This window comes from Canis lupus, chromosome 1 (assembly GCF_048164855.1).
Source record: "Canis lupus baileyi chromosome 1, mCanLup2.hap1, whole genome shotgun sequence".
NCBI lineage: Eukaryota > Metazoa > Chordata > Mammalia > Carnivora > Canidae > Canis > Canis lupus.
Window position 1 is genome coordinate 59,681,749 of NC_132838.1, and position 18,223 is coordinate 59,699,971.

Genomic DNA, 18,223 nt, shown 5'->3' on the forward strand with positions numbered 1-18,223 from the left:
TCCTAACTCCTGAGCAGTGTAAGCAAAGTGACACATTAAAAAATAAAACCTCCAAGAAATCCTCTGTAGCTGTGGAGGTCAGCCAGCTATTGATTCCATGGTTCATACTAATGTCCTTAAAGGATATTATAATTCAGATTTAAAAATTCTTCACAGAGAAACCAGATGTTAGTCACTTGAAACAGGAGAGAAAGAGAGACAGAAAGCAAAAGCAGACCCATTTAAGAATTCCTAGATATGATGTCATAAAGGTATCAAACATCTTAAAGAAAAACTTGAAGTGTTCCCAAGAAAAAAAGGCCCAAAACATCAGGATGATGGCTTTTGTATTACTGGCCAAATGAAGAAGGCTTTGAACTGAGGAGTGAGGAGGAGGTAAAGTGTTTTAAGGTTAAAATTCAGAGTATCTTTATCTTACTTTGGTAGAATTTATGATTAAGTATTCCCTTTTCACACTTAACCCTTCTAATCTGCTTACTAATTAACAACTTGGTATGCTTTATGCCTCTAGAGACATTTTCTCAAGAGCTCTGCATTTGGCAAATAACTATATACCTTACATCAGGAAGACTAACAGGCTTCTAATTAGGGAAACAATGAACTGAAGATTATGAAAACTGTTAGCCAAAAAATTAGATGAGCTACTGTTGGAGGCAAATCCAATTCTTTCATAAATTGTAGAGTGACACACAAAATAAGTGCCGTGAAAAATGAACACAAGGGGCTCCTGGGTGGTTCAATCGGTTAAGTGTCTGCCTTCAGTTCAGCTCATGATTTCAGGGCCTTGGGATTGAGCCCCCAGTTGGGCTCCCTGCTCAGTAGGGAGTCTGCTTCTCCCTCTCCCTCTGCCCCTCTCCCCTACTCATGCTCACTTGTGAGTGCACATGCTCTCAAATGAATAAAATCTTTTAAAGAAAGAAATGAACATGAGCTACAGGGGAGCTTAGATGTTTTCGTTGCAGATGATACATGAACACTGTGCACCAAAGGCAAACTTGACGGCCATCCCAAGAGCAAAACCAGAGTGTGCTTTTCGTGCACCACTCTGTAAGTGGTATTATGTCAATTGGGACAATTCCTCCAGCTGGAGGGAAAATATCCCATAATGGTGGTAGATGTGATGATGTGGGAAAAACTGTAAAAACTACTACAGAGCTTGACTAGGAAGTGACTAAGTATTGTCTTTATAAACCCCACCATCCTTTTAATCTGTCTCTTTGAAACCCACTGAGCTCAAGACTTTCCTCATCAAGAAGTAACTCCTAGTTAGATTGAGTCACCAGGCTACTCTGTCTACACTCCTGGTCCCCAGCATTGACAATTCCATCAGCACGGACAACTGTTGTATGACTTGTTCTTCAGTATATTCCTGAAGTGATTCTTTTGTCTTCATTACAGATCTGGACAGGCCAACCACTGGAACGTCCACCAAGCCCGTAACTCCACACTCCAAACTCCACTTTGTGAACGCCATGTGCAAACAGCAGGCTCGACCAGGGACTGGGAACCCACTAAGGGCAGCCACTCCCTAGGCTGCCCAGAGGCCTCTGAGCTGCTGTGGCATGAATCTACTAGAACAATCTAATTGTCTTTCTTTTGAGGGTATCTGAAATGGACACAAGAGGGAGAACTGAACTACTAAAGGGAGCTGAACAAATCTGAGAAACAGAAACAGTCATAGGATAGTATGTGAATCCTAATAAGGAGAGGGCAGGAATGGCTGCTATTTTATATCTACTTTGAACAAACTCCCATTCCCCAAATTATGTTTCAGTCACCAAAAGAAATGGTTTTTCTGTTCCTCTGTTTCTACATTTGTAAAAAGCAGGTTATAATGATGGTGCTCTGATATAGAACTATTGTGAGGAAGAAAAAGTTACATGTGTGCAATACTTGAGAATAGAGCCTGGCACCTACTAAGTACAAGATAAATACAGATATCTCTTATTATCCAAACTCCTGCTTTCTGAAAATAGGAATTTGAATATAGTAAGATAAATCTGATAAATTCCTCAACTATCCAAATTCAGGAACAAAATAGATTTGGCCAGAGAAAGATACTTGTGTTACTTACTATACTTAAGCACCTGATCATGTGCCAGATACTATGCTGTGTGATTTACACGTAAGAGTAAACCAACTTTTTTCCTATTGAATTCTATTTAACATGTAACATTATATAAACTTAAGGTATACAATATATTGATTTGATACATTTATATATTGTAATAGGGCTGCCAATGTAGTGAAAGTCACTACCATCATGTTATGTAATTACCATTTCTTTTTAATAGTGGGTGTACATCTTTGGAAAAATGTCTATTTGGTTCTCTGCCCATTTTTTTTAATACAACTGCTTGTTGTAGGAGTCCTGTATGTATTTTGGATATTAACCCTTTATCTAATATATGGCAAGTATTTTCTCCCATTCTGTAAGCTGTTTTTTGAAGATACTATTGCAGCAGAACATGTTCTACATGATTGAGATGGGTACAGGCAAGTAGAGGCACATGTTCCTCTTTGAGCAAACTGTCACCTTAAGCAAACTACTCAAGAGGGGGTCCTTCACCTTGGACTACATATTCAAAAGGAGAATCAAGATGAATTACTTGGTCCTGGATGAGAACATGGACAGTGACCCTGGCAAGTCTGCATTTATGAACAGGGAGATTCTGAGAAGACCATTCTGTAAGCCACCAATACAGACATATAGCAAACCTGGGCACAGAGCACTAATCAAGTCTTAGAAACACAATAAGACTCCTTAAATGCTGCCACAGGACCCCATTCATCAAAGATTACTATGTGCTGACAGAGAGTGACATCTGTGTGAACCAAGGTGAGGTGGTCCAGGTCCTCACTGTCAACAAGCAGAATATGTGCCTGATGTTATCACCCTGCCAGCAACCATTCCCCACAGCTGAGGGCTGGGTCTTGGTATCCCTCACCAAAGCCACCGTAGCAGCAAAAAACAGTAACAAGAGCACTAAATAAGTGCCTCATTGGCTTCCTGAGGAGTGTGTAGATTTAGAAAACTGAAAAAGTAACAACACAAAAATATGAACACACGTTTGGGAATTACTACTGCTTATTCTCAATGGTGTCACTGGAACCGATGTTTTGAGTGCTGAAACCACATACAGCAGGCCATCCAGGTTGGATCTTTCCAATTTTTGTTGTTGCTGTTGGTGGTGGTTTTTCTTTCCTTTTATAATCTTCTGTTCACTTTTTTTCTTTTTTTCCCCCCACTTCATTAAGAAACCTCCTGAAGCTCAAGGTGATGCAAGGCCTGCCTTTTGTTGCTCCAGTTGACCACAGGATTCATTGGACTGGACTAAGTTACCCACATATATACACCTGAAGGTGATTTTCTTCCCACTTCAAAACAGGAGTTTAGACATCAGCTGAAGAAAAAGTAAAATGAATCATACAGCTTTAAACACCAGCAGGACCATTTATATAGAATTACAGTTAGCAAGTACTAACTACTAAAGAGATCTGAATGAGTCTGAAAGACCCATAGACACATATAAAGAATCAGTCAGAGAAAGCATCTGAGTCAAAATAATGGGAAGGCAGGTTTGAAGGTGAAAACCTTTTTGATGCTAAGGCAGTAATGAAATAATACAGATGCTATTTTATATCTACTTTGAACGTTCCTGTCACCAAACGATGCAGCTTTGGTTGCCCGAGGTACCCTAGACCCTACCAGGCCTGGTGTAAGATGCACTTCAGGTAACAGGAGCTCTTCTCATTATAACTTTAAAAAGGCCTTTCCAGTTATCATCCACCCTGTAGCACTTGATATTTCATCCTGGAGCAGAATCATGTTTTGGCTGACTGATCAAAGTTCCTGGACAGATGGAGGAGGCCTAATGATGACGGTGACAATGGTCCATATTCATGTATCCCAATTTCAAAATCCAAAAAGTTCTGGAAAAGCAAGCTGTTCAGAGTTAATTTGGCAGGAAAATCTGACCTAAATTGATGTGTCTTTATTCCATTTAGTGTGAAGTTTCATAAATTTTACCACAATAGGATTAAAATGTTTGATTACAGGGTGCCGTCTGCAGTATTGCTAGTAGGTTTCATAATATAGGACATATGCACTGAGTTACTTTCTTAAAACGAAAACAAATCTGAATTTCAACATGTATTTGACCTCAAAGGTTTCTAAAACGAATTGTAGGCCTATAACAATAATGCTTAACTAGCATTTATTATATGTCAGGTTATATCAGAAGCACTTTATATGGATTAACTCATTTAATTTTCACAGTAGCCCTATAAAATGTAGTAATTCTCATATCTTAGCAATGAGAAAGCCAAGGCAGTAGTAAAATGCCGTAATTAGCTAGTAGGTAGTAGAGCCAAAACCTCAGCCCAGCCAGACGAGCTCTGAGACTCTTCCTCTTCATTATCATAATTCTTTCAATACCCAATGCATTATTGTGGTCACTAAAGAAAAGTGGAGCTCTTGATGCAGTTTCCTGAACTCATTCCATGTCTAGCATAGATCATGTTCAATATTTCATAATATAATTTGACACTGTATTTTATATAAGTACATATTCTGCAATAAACCAGCTAGCAGCTGAATTCATTTGTCATGGCTGAGGTTTACAGCATCTCAGGTGGCACCTTAAATGCTATTTACTCATTAGATGCTTGAATTCCTTACACAAATTTTTTCTAGTCTACACTGGAATGTCTCTACAACTGTATAGGCAGCCTACTTGGGCTGTAGGCAGCTCTAATCACTAAGAAGTCTTCCTTGTGCTAATTCTAAAATGCTTCCCTGAACTTTCTAGCCATTGATTCTAAACACAGAAAAGGTCATTTCCATTTCCATGTTTGAACCCTTTAAAATCATTATAGATAACTATTTCTCCAATTACACTTTCTAGAAATGGTTCAAAGAAAACATGGGTAATATTTTTAAAATACACAGCAGGGATGCCTGGGTGGCTCAGTGGTTGAGCATCTGCCTTCGGCCAAGGGCGTGATCCCGGGATCCAGGATCGAGTCCCGCATCTGGCTCCCGGCAGGGAGCCTGCTTCTCCCTCTGCCTGTGTCTCTGCCTCTCTCTGTGTCTCTCATAAGTAAATAAATAAATATTTTTAAAAAATATACAGCAAAAGTTGGTATGAAGAGTTAAACAATGAGAAAGAATAACTTAAAAAACAAAATGTTGATTTCCAGGTTTCCAGATGATGGTAGCTGCTTATACCCAAATTTCTCCACATATCCTCCAGAGACTTTATAGATAAACAAGGAGAACAAAAAAAAAATCCATAAAACAAAACTAAAAAATAAGAGTGAGGGAGAATACTGCAAACTGCAATTTACATGGAAATCAACAAATGGACATTAAAAACCAGCAAAGCTAATCTAGAGCTCATAATGGAATAGAAAAATCAGTGGAGAATAAGTGAAAAGAAGAGACCAACGGGTTCCTCATGATGGCGGAACACAGCTAACATCACCCTTAGAAGGACAGAGTCCCACAGGAATAGGGAAATATTGAGAAAAGGTTTGAGACCTTGTGGATCAGAGCAGTAACTACTGGGGAACAGAAAGAAGGACCTGAAAGTTCTTGAGAACAGAGGTGGCGGTGACCAGCAGGAGTCCCTTGGAATCTCGGTAATCGGGAAGGGAGAGAGAAGCAGTGGATTTTAAAGATCCTATTAAACAAATAAGAAACACAAAATCAGAAGACCCATCAACCACCACCTTAACTCTTAGAAATAATGCTACCTGTTAAATAATAGGCACTCAGCTGAGATTACTCTAAACTAAAAACTAGTACACCATCCAAACTTCTCACCATCACCGTAGTAGAATAACTACTATTGATTTAGGAAAAGATAAGACATTTTAAAAGCGATGGGAATAACAGGTAACATCCATATAAAACTACTGTAAGAATCAAAATACCTCAGGTGATAAAGCCCCTTATCTGATACCCTGCCATAAAACCCACAAAGCAGAACTCTGTATATAATCTGCTCACATTAATATTATTAAACAAATATTTGCATATGTGAAAAAACACTCTAAATCAGAAATTCAAAAACTCAAAACAGAAAAGTACAAAAAAGATCCCAGAGATGAGTCAGGGAAGAAAAGGAGAAGAGAAAAAAAAAAAAAAAAAAAAAAGAAAAGGAGGAGAGGAAGACAAAATAATTTCAGAAATGAACATTCAAATCTGAGATGCCAAAGAGACAAGACTGGAAATATAACAGCAGGTGCTATGAAGAGGAATAAAAATGCCAAGAGAATAAAAACAAAATACAAAAGAGCTAAAAAATCTAAGACACAAATTGGTTGCTATAGAATCTAAGCAAAGAAGACCTAAACTGCATGTAATTTAAATTTCTGAAAAATAAAAACAAAGGACAGAGCCTGTATATATATAACTGTAATTCAAAAAAATTTTCAAAGGGCTTGCTAACATCTAGACAAATTGACCAAGAATAATTAATCATCTGAGACATAGCCTACTAAAAATACTGCATTTAAAACAAAAGAAAAAATCCTTCTGGACCTTAGGCAAGAAAACCAAATCACTACAAAGCAAAGGATATCATAATGGCACCATATTTGTCAACAGTAACACACATAGCAAGAGTACAGGAAAGAAAGTATAAGGCTAGGTCTTTATATCCAGCCAAACTGTTTTCAAGTATCAAAGCTATGAAAAATAGTTTGAAACCTGCGCAAACTCAGTATAGTACTCAGGAGCCCTCTCCATGGAATCTGTAAGAGAATGAACTTCATTTAAGTATGAGGTGTCAGTGATGTTCTGGACTATGGTGAACACTGAATACATTTAATTTCTTTTTGAAGATTTTTATTTATTTATTTGAGACAGAGAGAGAGAGAAAAGGAACAGGGGGAAGGGCAAAGAGAGAGGAAGAAGCAGATTCCTTAATGAGTGCAGAGCCTGATACGGGGCTCAATCCCGGGACTCCAGAATCATGACCTGGGCCAAAAGCAGATGCTTAACCAACTGAGCCATCCAGGTGCCCTTGAATACATTAAATTTTAGATGAAAGACCAAAACATAGGAAGGGATAGAAGAGTACATGTTATCTGTCCTGTCAAAGTATAAATAATACAATCATTTATTTAATAGTAAAGAGAAGGGAGTAGAGGGAAAATAGAATAAGCTCATTGGTTATCATATGGGTATAGAGTCAATGGTATTATTTAAAGCTCCCAACCTAGGATAAAGGGGCTGCTGGCATTACAAAAGGTCTTTTTTAAAGGTAAATCCTAGAGTAGGTGTTGGCAATCTTTAGGTGGCAGGTCAAATATAGTTCACCTTTTTTGTAAATAAAGTTTTAGTGGCACACAGCCAAATTCATCCAGTTACATATTGCCTATAACTTTTGTTCTGTCTACATCATAGACATTAATGTAGTCGTACTGTCCAAATCAACAGAGGTATTTGTAAGAGATGGTATGACCCACAAAGCCTTAAATACTTACTGTGTGGGCCTTTACAGAAAAAGTTTGCCAACTCCTAATGTATAACAAAAATACAAAACTTTCCTAAATGCCAAAAACACAGAAAAAGAAACACAGTAAGTTTTTAAAAAATGAAACAGTTAATATCAATCATATATGTAATATCAATAAATGTAAATGTGCTTAATTCATACATTAGAAAAAAGGGTTTTGGGCCATTCATAAAGCAAAATAAAATAAAACCAACTGTATGCTCTATAAAAGAGAACAAATTGAGGCAGCTTTTTCTGCCCACAGATCCCATCCCCATGATATAATAAAAGCACCTCAAAAATAAAATAATTTAAAAATTTAAAAAGAAATCTAAAAGTTAAACATGAAGGAATGAGCAAAGATATACTAGGCAAATGCCAATAACATGAAATCAGGAGTTGTGATTTTTTTTTAAAGATTTTATTTATTTATTCATGAGAGAGAAAGTGAGGCAGAGATGTAGGCAGAGGGAGAAGCAGGCTCCATGCAGGGAGCCTGATGAGGGACTCGATCCTGGAACCCCAGGATCATGCCCCGAACCAAAGGTAGATGCCCAACCACTGAGCCACCCACGCATCCTAGGAGTTGTGATTTTGATACCAGGCAAGGCAACATTCAGACCAAAAGCATAAAGACAGAGAAGTACAAATGCCAAAACCACGACAACTATCTTCATAAAGCAGAGGCTATGAGAGATGCAAAGAGAACCCGGAAGAGACACTATAATAAGAGACTAAAACACCATTCTGAGCCTGAGACATGTCAAACAAACAAAAAGTAAATAAAGATATAGGGGACCTAACCAACATCATTTATAAGGTATACTGTACATGTATGTATATTACATTGATTATAGAAAATATAATTTCTCAAGCATACACAGGCCAGTCATGAAACTGTCCTTATATTAGGCCATAAAAAAGCAAAACAAAACAAAACAAAAAACAAAAACAAAAACACCTCATGAAGTTCCTAAGGTACAGACCTTTTCTGGCCACAATGCCATAAAACTAGAAATTAATAACATCAGAACACGTAAATTGAAAAAGGTTCTTCTACTTGAACGTTAAAAAACTCTTTAAAGCATCCTCTTGCGATAAAGGGGGATATGCAAACCCAAACTGCAGAATTTCTAAAAAACATATGAAAAGATGAGAATGAAAATACTACATATACTAATTATTGAAGCAGTACCAAAGAGAATATATATACTATCTTTTGCATAAGAGAATAGATGCAAACATATGCACACTCAACCCCCCTCCCCAAGTACTTTGGCTTATTTTTTCCGAAAAAAGAAATATAAAAGAAACCAATGAAAACGGTATCTGTAAAGGACAGGAAAAAATAGAATGGATGAGGTAGGTATAGGAGTGTGATACCTTTGGTATATTTATTTATATAGTTTTGACTTTTGAAACATGTTTTACAAATTCAGAACATAAAATTTTAAAAAGGTTGAAAAAAACAAATTCTAAAAGTGGACACAAGCGTAAATTTAAAACTCTATTTTCCAACTGTATATCAAGTCAATAACATGATCACACAAAGAAAACAATTCAAATTAACTTTGAAAATATACTCTGATCAAATATGACTTTAGTGGAATATACTCTAAGCACAAGAAAATCTGCAAAGAAGGCTTCAATATTACTAGTGTTTTTTGTGTGGTTGTTGTTACTGGCAACAGTGTTGGTGTACTAATTCTGAAACTATTTTGCAGATTCAATGGAGTTCAGAAATACAAGGAGTTCTGTAAACTTTCATATACATATGAAATAAAGTAATTTTGGAGAGTGTATCTTCTCACTCTAACCTAAGGATTGGCTAGAAAACGTTTTTTTAAAAAGTACATATATATTAAAAAAAGTACATATATAGTTGCACAACAATTTAAATGCATTTATTACTGTTTAACTATATGCTTAAAAATGGTTAAGATGGTAAGTTTCAAGTTATGTGAATTTTACCATATGGTAGGCATGGAGTCAGGATATTGACATCTATCAACCCTAAACTGAGATTATCCCTGGAAGAAGGATATTGTTATTTTCCTTTCACAGAGGACTAAACTGAGGCCCAGAGTTGGTAATTATGTCACATAAGACGAGAAAGTAGTAACAGAGACTAGAACTACTGGCTGTTTCTCTGACCCCAAAGCTTATCATGCTCTTTCCACCATAACCAAATGATTTTTCAAAAAGAATATTAACAATTTAGTTTTGATTTATTTTTTTAAAGATTTTATTTATTTATTTTAGAGAGAGAGCACGAGCAGGGGAGGAGGAGGGAGAGGAAGAGGGAAAGAATCTCAAGCAGACTCTGCACTTAGTGTGAAACCGGATGTGGGGCTCGATCTCACAACCCTGAGATCATGACCTGAGCTGAAACCAGGAGTTAGACGCTTAATGGATTGAGCCACCCAGGTGCACCATACTTTTGCTTTATTTTAAATGAACGGACATTCACTGCTTTTGTTATTGTTGGATATTTGTTGTTACTGAGTAGTGATAGTGGCAGTTTTAAGGACTTTTGCCAAGAATTTGCAAGAGAAGGAAATAATTCCAGAAGAAAGGTGTTTGGTCTCTTAGATAATGACATCTGGCTTTCCCAAGTGTTGTTGTTTCAGGTCATATCCTCTGCCTGGAAAATATGGAGCCTAATAGCTCAAGGTAGAGGAGATTCAAAGCCAAGGTATATGCCTAATCTGTTTTTAAATACAATTTTAAATTTTTGAACAGTGTAAAAATGTTAAGTCTGGTTGAAACACATGTTCAAGCCAGCATATATTAGAAACATTATGTTCAGAAGCCAAAGCAGCCACTACTAAAAGCTCATCCACATGCGGTGGCCCTGTTTCCCCTGGGAATTGGCTGTTCAGTAAGTTCAGAGACCATAGGAACCTAAGCTCTGTTAGTACAAGGTAATTAAAAAATATCTTCACTAAATTGCTCAACAAACTCTTTTAAGATGGAGAAAATTTAAAAACAAACCATTGGAAATCATTACATAATACAGTTATGCAACATTTACAAACTATGTCTTAAAATGCATGATAAAAATTAAATAGTATAAATGTCTTTGTGAATCCAGAAACAGTTATATAGGGTGTGGAACAAATCAGAATGCCACCAACATCCACAACTGGATGAATAAAAACTAGTGTAAGGATAATAACTAGATGAGAACAAAGATGCTATAATTCCTGGAATATGGTAAATTACAGTTATCTGCAAATGAAATAGATATGCCAAAAAGCTTCAAAAAGTAAAAATTCTTACTTAAGTGTAAAGAAGCTGAAAGGCTAAAATATCAAGTCTGATCCATATCACAGTTCAAAGAGGTATTAAAGTCTGGATAGTAGCCAAGACAAAGAGAAAGATTTGATGAATTTTATCTTGAAAAGATAATCATACAAATATTTACCACAATAATAACCATAATGTCAATGCCTTTTGTGGTACAATGGTTAAAAAAGTAAGCCTTTCAGAAAAGTTCTTAAGATCAAAGCATTCAAAGTGCTTTTTGTGCAAAACTCCCTTTTGTACGTGTATATTTGACAAATGGTTTATTTTTTTTTAATTTATTTATGATAGTCACACAGAGAGAGGGAAAGAGAGAGAGGGAGGCAGAGACACAAGCAGAGGGAGAAGCAGGCTCCACGCACCGGGAGCCCGACGTGGGATTTGATCTGGAGTCTCCAGGATCGCACCCTGGGCCAAAGGCAGGAGCTAAACCGCTGCGCCACCCAGGGATCCCTGACAAATGGTTTAAAGAAGAAGTAATTTAAAGCTGATTGAGAATGAGTAGCACATGTCTTCTGGCTGTAAATTTTCTCCCTTCCCAACAGGCAAAGAAATCCAATCTGAAAATTATTCATTAAAATTATTTCCTTTAGAAGACGTCACTACAAGTTTAAAAAAGGGTTTTACTGATCATAAATGTATCATCTCCCCTGGCACTGTTGTTCCTTCCCATTTCCTTCATGTATCCTTATGTGGTAGTTTACTATCCAAGTCCATCACCAGCAGTCAAAGTGTGGGCCATAAACTTATACTTATTCTATATACTGCTACCCTGAATTAGGGAAGAGATACATACAGAAATAGTAAGAATTTAGAAATTTCAATAGCAATTTAACAAAGTGATTTCATGCCTGCTGAATCTAAAAATAAGGGGGATCCCTGGGTGGCTCAGTGGTTTGGCACCTGCCTTCGGCCCAGGGCGTGATCCTGGAAACCCGGGATTGAGTCCCACATCAGGCTCCCTGCATGGGGCCTGTTTCTCCCTCTGCCTGTGTCTCTGCCCCTCTCTCTCTCTCACTCTCTCTCTCTCTCTCTGTGTCTCTCTCTGTGTCTCTCATGAATCTAAAAATAAAATACATGGAAAAAATAAAAATTAAAAACACATATTTACATATTTTTTAAATTAAGGATTATCATGATATAATTTACATATAGTAAAATCCAACTTTTTTAGGTGCCTCTCTGCAGTCAATCTCTTCTCCTAATGCCTTATCCTTTGCAACCATTGATCTGATTTCTCTTCTTATAATTTTGCCTTTTCTAGAATTTTATATAGGGGAATCATAAACTAAGTGGTCATTTGTGCCTGGTATCTGTCACTTTACATAGCAGCGCTTTTCAGATTCAATGCTATTGCATGTACCAATAGTTTTTATCTTTCTAGTAGTATTCTACTGTATAAATTCATCAAACTGCTTATCCATTCACCAATTGATCGATTTCTGGGTTATTTTCAATCTTGAGTGACTATGAATAAAGCTGCTATAAGGAAAAAAAAAGCTGCTATAAGCATTTATGTACAAGTCATTTTTTGTAAATGAATATCCAAGTGTTCTAGCACCATTTTTTAAAAATGACTATCCTTTTTCTATTGAATTGTCTTGGTATTATTCTTGAAAACCAACTAACTTTATACCTGTGAGTCTATTTTTGGACCTATAGTCTCTTCCATTGTTCTATGTCTATCTTTACACCAATGCTACACTAGCTTGGTTACTGAAGCTTTATTGTAAATCTTGAAATAAAGTCCTCCAGATTTGTTCTTTTTCAAAATTGTTTTGGCTATGCTAGATCCTGTGGTTTTCCATATAAAATTTAAAATTAGCTTGTTGATTTCTGCAAAAAGCTTGCTGGGATTTTAATTGAAATTGCATGGATTCTACATATCACTTTGAAGAAAACAGATATTTTAACAATATTGTCTTCTGGTAAGTGAAACTTGGTATATATACCCATTTACTTAGGTCTTCTTTAATTTCTTTCACCAACGTTCTGAAGTTTTCATTGTAAAAATATAGGTTTCATATTTGTGGATACTATCGTAAGTGGTATGTTTTACTTCAGTTTCTAATTATTGCAGCATACAGAAATAAAAATTTTCATATAACCTTGCATCCTATGATTTTTAAAAACTCATTTATTAGTTCTAATACCTTTTCATTGATTCTTTGAGATCTTGTATGGAGACAATTATGTCATATTGACAGTTTTAGCTTCTTCCTTTCCAAACTGAATTTCTTTTATTTCTTTTTCTTACATTACTAAACTGACTAGGACTTTCACTAAATACTGACTAGAAGTAGGAAGACTGGACATCCTTAACTTGCTCCCAATCTTAAATGGAAAACATTTCACTTCATCATAAGGTATGAAATGTTTCTTTTAGGTTTTCCATAGATGACATTTAAACAGGCAGATGAAATTCTCTTGCTGTTTGCAGAAAATTTTTATCATTATTGGGTATTATACCAACTTTGCATTCCTGGATGATCTCCACTTGGTTATAATGTATAGTCCTTTTAATACACTGCTGGACTTAGTTACTAAAGTATTATTAAAAATTCTCATGTCATGGGGCACCTGGCTGGCTCAGTCAGTAGAACGTGACTCTTGATCTCAGGGCTGTGAGTTCAAGCCCCCCATTGGGCTTGGAGCTACTTAAAAAAAAAAAAAAAGAAAGAAAGAAATTTTCATGTCTTATTGTTCATGCAGGATATCATCCTGTAGTTTTATTTTCTTGGAATATCTTGGTCAAGTTTTGGTGTTTCCATGGAACATTTTTTTTTCCCATCCCTTTAACTTATCTATGTGTTTGAAATTTTTTTTTTCAAATCTTTATTCATTTATTCATGAGAGGCACAAAGAGAGAGGCGGAGACATAGACAGAGGGAGAAGCAGGTCTGTGCACGGAGCCTGATATGGGACTCAATTCCAGGACCTTGGAATCATGCCCTGAGCCAAAGGCAGACTCAACTACTGAGCCACCCAGGTGCCCCTATCCATTTGAATTTAAAGTCAGTTTCTCGGGATCCCTGGGTGGCGCAGTGGTTTGGCGCCTGCCTTTGGCCCAGGGCATGATCCTGGAGACCCGGGATCGAATCCCACATCGGGCTCCCGGTGCATGGAGCCTGCTTCTCCCTCTGCCTGTGTCTCTGCCTCTCTCTCTCTGTGACTATCATAAATAAATAAAAATTAAAAAAATAAAAAAATAAAAAAAAAATAAAGTCAGTTTCTCAAAGGTAGTATTTAGTTGGGTCTTGCTTTTCTATCCAATCTGACAATCACTGCCTTTTAATTGTTTATAAGATAATTAATATAATCATTGATAAGGCTGAATTTGGGTCTACCATCTTGCTAATTATATTCTATTTGTCCCATCTATTCTTTGTTCTCTTTGGTTCTCTTCTTGCATCTTTTTGTGTTATTTTTTATGATTTCATTTTATCTCTACCACTGGTTTATTAGTTATGTATCTTTTATTTTCTAGTGGTTGTTCTAGAGTTTACATCTTTAATTTCTTACAGTCTACCTTCAGTTTTTGTATCTATGAGGTCATGATAGTTGATCTACATTTTGGTATTGTTGTTAACTTTGCCCTCATTGGAGCAAAGATTTCAAATTCTTTCACTGTTGAGCTGCCATTACTTTTGCGCATGTTATAACCCAGTACTGGAAGATCATTCTCAGTATTTCTACTCTACCTTTAGCTTTCAGCAGTCACTGCACACGTGCACCACAGTGGAAGTCTCTAGTATCTTTCCATATTCCTGCACCTTCCCCAGTGATGGACTGCTTGTTACTAGGTGTTAGGCTTACTTGGGGGCCAGGTTCGGCTTTTGGTCTCCTAGTGTGAGGCAGGGTCTGTGAGCCTGCTTTTGGATGGGATGGGCTAGAAAGCTGTAGGCCTTTCTACCCTTCCCACAAGAGGTCATGGTTGGAGAGCTGTGGAGAAGGAGTTGCTGGTGAGAATTCCCCTTGGGTTTGGAGCTCCCAGTTATTCCAAACTAAAGCTAGCCCATGATTAGACATCAAGGAATTTAAACTATTTTAGTTGTTTTTTCTTATTTGCTTCTATGGCAGCCACTTCTTCTAACGCTCTATTCAAAGGTGAACAGTTTGTATGCCTCATTCTCCTCAGATGGGCTTCTCAAACTTTAGAATTAAGTTTCCTTGATTTCCTTATAAACTCAGCTGTTAGCTGTCTGATATGTTCAAAGAAAATTATGCTTTTGGGGGCTATTTGATTTTTCTTATTAGGATGGGAGTGATCTGCTCTTACAGTTTTCCACACCCTGGAAATGGAAGAACTTAGGCTTATGTTTTGTATGTCTTTGCTTTTTTATTTCATTTTCTAAAATAATTAATTTTTATTGTATTTTATAAAAATATTGTTTTGTGATGGATTGAAAAAGACAACAAAACTGGTCCCTCATCAAAGTGTGAAAATCATGGTTCCAGTGCATAAAGTAGTTATAGTTAGGACAAGATTGTCCAACCTATGGGTGCCATAAGTGAACTATTCAGCTATGGAACATTTTTTTTGGAACTTATGACATATTTATGGATAGCAAAAAGATTCATACTAATTCACACCTAGCAGACAGTAGTTATTAGGAGTGGTTAATCAAATATTTTTACTCTAAAAAATTTATTCTGTAGCCCATCATATAATATTGCTATTTTTTTCTCTATCTCAAATAGATTAATAGAATTTGTCCCATTTTTCCCTGATGTGAGGGTTAATTTATTTAAGAATATTTCAAAACATCTCAGATTTTCTCTGGAAAAGGCACATCAAAATAAACCACAAAGTCTACCAATCAGCAAAGGTGCTAATTAAATGAAGACATGAAAAGAGAAAGTAGCCTTGAAGATATTTAGGAAACTATACCTCTAATTTCCCCTGATAAAGATTTTAGAAGCAATAATTATTTTAAAGTATGTTCTCATAACACTTTTATTATGAACCTATTGCTATGGTGCTCTTTTTGTCTATCTTGCCCAACAAAATAGCAAACACCTCAAGAATAGTGCTATATTCGTCTTCATACTTCTCAGTGTCTAGCACAGTGCCTGGCATACATCAGGCTCTTAATGAATATACACTGAGTCAATGAATATTGAATGAAATGAATAGTTCTAGTAATTGTTCTACCTAGCCTTTTCTTCTTTTTCTACAGGCTCTATCCTCTTTACCTCACCTCTTTTGTCTTTCCAAGCACATATAATTAGATCTCCTGGAATCTATATACACCAGCATCCTTTTTAATACCCACTACTGTTCGAAGACTCTGCTGGCAGCCCTACCTACCTCATCAAATAGGCCTCATACCTATAATAGTAGCAGAGGGCTGAGGTAGTTCTAGCTCTGTCCTTTGTTTGGATGACCCGGCAGCCTATTTGGTGGTCAGCCTTCGTAGCCAGGTAAGTTTCTCATAACCACCTCAGGGAATGGGTGAATGGGTTTCTGTCTGACATCCCTATTTTTCCTCCTCAGTGGTCATATGTTGCAAGTGACTCACATACCTCAATGCCTAAACCTCCTTGAGTCAAAAACAGGCATTTCATTTTAGCTAATATAGTTTATGGTTTAGTTTTCCACATCCCGTGATCAACCTTCTATTAGGGTAGATAAGGAGAATGCCACTGAAAGCAGAAATTATGTTATTTCTTTTTGAATTTTTAAAAATTCCTAACATACTAATATGCCCATAGCAGATATACATTATAATGAGAGAATAAGTTGGATCTTGCATGAAAGCTCTTCATAAGTTTCCTTCACGAATTGAGTCAACTTACATTTATACCTTAGTTTTTCCTTTCACTGCCCCACAATTCACTTTTACTTCCTCATACACCTCCGTGGGGATGCTAATGTGTGTCTTGATGAGTGCACCTGATAACCTCTGATAAGACCAAATATACCTTGCAGTGCAATAAGGCTCACATTTTTCCATAATCACATATTAACTAATCTCATTATTCCCATAGACTTTAAAGAAAAGAAACTCTTACCCAGCCTTAGCCACACTTATAGTTTGTTGCTCCATTGCCTCGTGGATACTGGTTCTATCATGTTCTTTGAGGCTGTTAAACTCATCGATACAGCAAAGGCCTGCATCTGCAAGTACTAATGCCCCAGCCTCCAAATTCCATTCTCCTGAGTCTTTCACAGCAGTTACCGTCAGACCTAAGGAAACAAGCAAGCTATATTAACTTTTATTTTCAAAACCATGTCTTATACCTATGAGCGGACAGTACCTACATTTTAAACAAAAAAGAGTCAATGCCTTTATTTGTAATCTGTCAAGAATGAATTACATCAAAGAATGGGTGGTTCCCAAGGAGAGGAGGAATGGGAGGATGGGCAAAATAAGTGAAAGGAATTAAGATGGACAAACTTATAAATGAGTCACAGGGATGTAAAGTATAGTATAGAGGATATAGACAATAATATTGTAATAACTTTAAATGGTAACAGATAGTAAGTAGATTGATCATGGTGAGGATTTCATAATGTATATAACTGAAAAATCACTGTATTGTATACCTGAAATGAATATAATATTGTATGTCAACTATACTTCAATTAAAAAAAAAATGGATGGCATCAGGACAACTATTTCTGGTTTCCAGGCACTGGAAAGCCTCAGAAGATCCTATGTTCTGAAAATATAAGATGTGTTATTGAGTATTTTATAGCAACCAAAAATCCCCAAATTTTCTTTCCTTGGTAGGTACTCTCACTGAATAGAAGGAGCAAACAGATCTTCTGAAAAGAGGTTCTGTATCATATGCTGTTTAAAAAGGCCTATAAGGGGGCAACCCCGGTGGCGCAGCGGTTTGGCGCCACCTGCAGCCCAGGGCGTGATCCTGGAGACCCTGGATGGAGTCCCATGTCGGGCTCTCTGTATGATGCCTGCTTCTCCCTCTGCCTCTGTCTCTGCCCCTCTCTGTCTCTATGAATAAATAAATAAAATCTTTAAAAAAAATAAAAAAATAAAAAGGCCTGTAAGTCCAAAGACAGAAAACAGTAGATATTAGAGTCCAATGATGAAAATGAAAAGTTTGTTCCCAGTCACAGTGTGAGAAAGAAGATTCCTTTAATATGTTTTTTTCTGAATTTGATTCATCCTTTATACCACAGTGGTCAAAAGCAAAGGCTTCGGGGGCACTTGGCTGGTTGGCTCCACTGGTTAAGCATCTGAGTCTTGGTTTCAGTCCAGTTTATGAATTTGGGCATCATGAGATGGAGCCCCACAGTGGACTCCACGCTCAGTGTGGAGTCTGCTTGAGATTCTCTCCCTCTCCCTCTATCCCTCCCCCCACTTGTGCATGCATGTAAGCACTCTCTCTCTCTAAAATAAATGAATGAATGAATTTTTTTTTTTTTTTAAAGCAAAGGCTTTTGA

The 18,223-nt window shown here is 36.8% G+C and overlaps 1 protein-coding gene and 1 long non-coding RNA gene across 18 annotated transcripts in view; one reads left to right on the forward strand and one right to left on the reverse strand.

The window, feature by feature from the left end:
• Positions 1-18,223, reverse strand: part of MCM9 (minichromosome maintenance 9 homologous recombination repair factor) — a 123,976-nt gene that overhangs the window by 46,837 nt on the left and 58,916 nt on the right. For 10 of the 12 annotated variants that reach the window (XR_012033731.1, XR_012033736.1, XM_072831832.1 and 7 more), the window contains exon 8: positions 16,827-17,001. Coding sequence is in view for 10 of the 12 variants with exons in the window: in XM_072831832.1 (XP_072687933.1) it covers positions 16,827-17,001 (175 nt within the window). In the remaining 2 variants the exon portion in view is untranslated. Of the gene's footprint in view, positions 1-3,107; positions 3,405-3,533; positions 3,934-16,826; positions 17,002-18,223 lie in introns of those variants that run through there. The other 2 variants (XM_072831866.1, XM_072831860.1) reach the window with 2 other exon arrangements.
• LOC140636588 (uncharacterized) lies at positions 226-17,766 on the forward strand. Of its 6 annotated transcripts, XR_012033813.1 has the most exons (7): positions 226-375; positions 1,399-3,155; positions 3,259-3,363; positions 9,768-9,932; positions 13,086-13,177; positions 15,992-16,235; positions 17,549-17,766. It is a non-coding gene; the product is annotated as an uncharacterized lncRNA (long non-coding RNA). The 6 variants fall into 6 exon arrangements; XR_012033801.1 differs by having other exon boundaries at positions 1,399-3,363; XR_012033810.1 differs by lacking the exon at positions 13,086-13,177 and having other exon boundaries at positions 1,399-3,363; positions 17,549-17,765.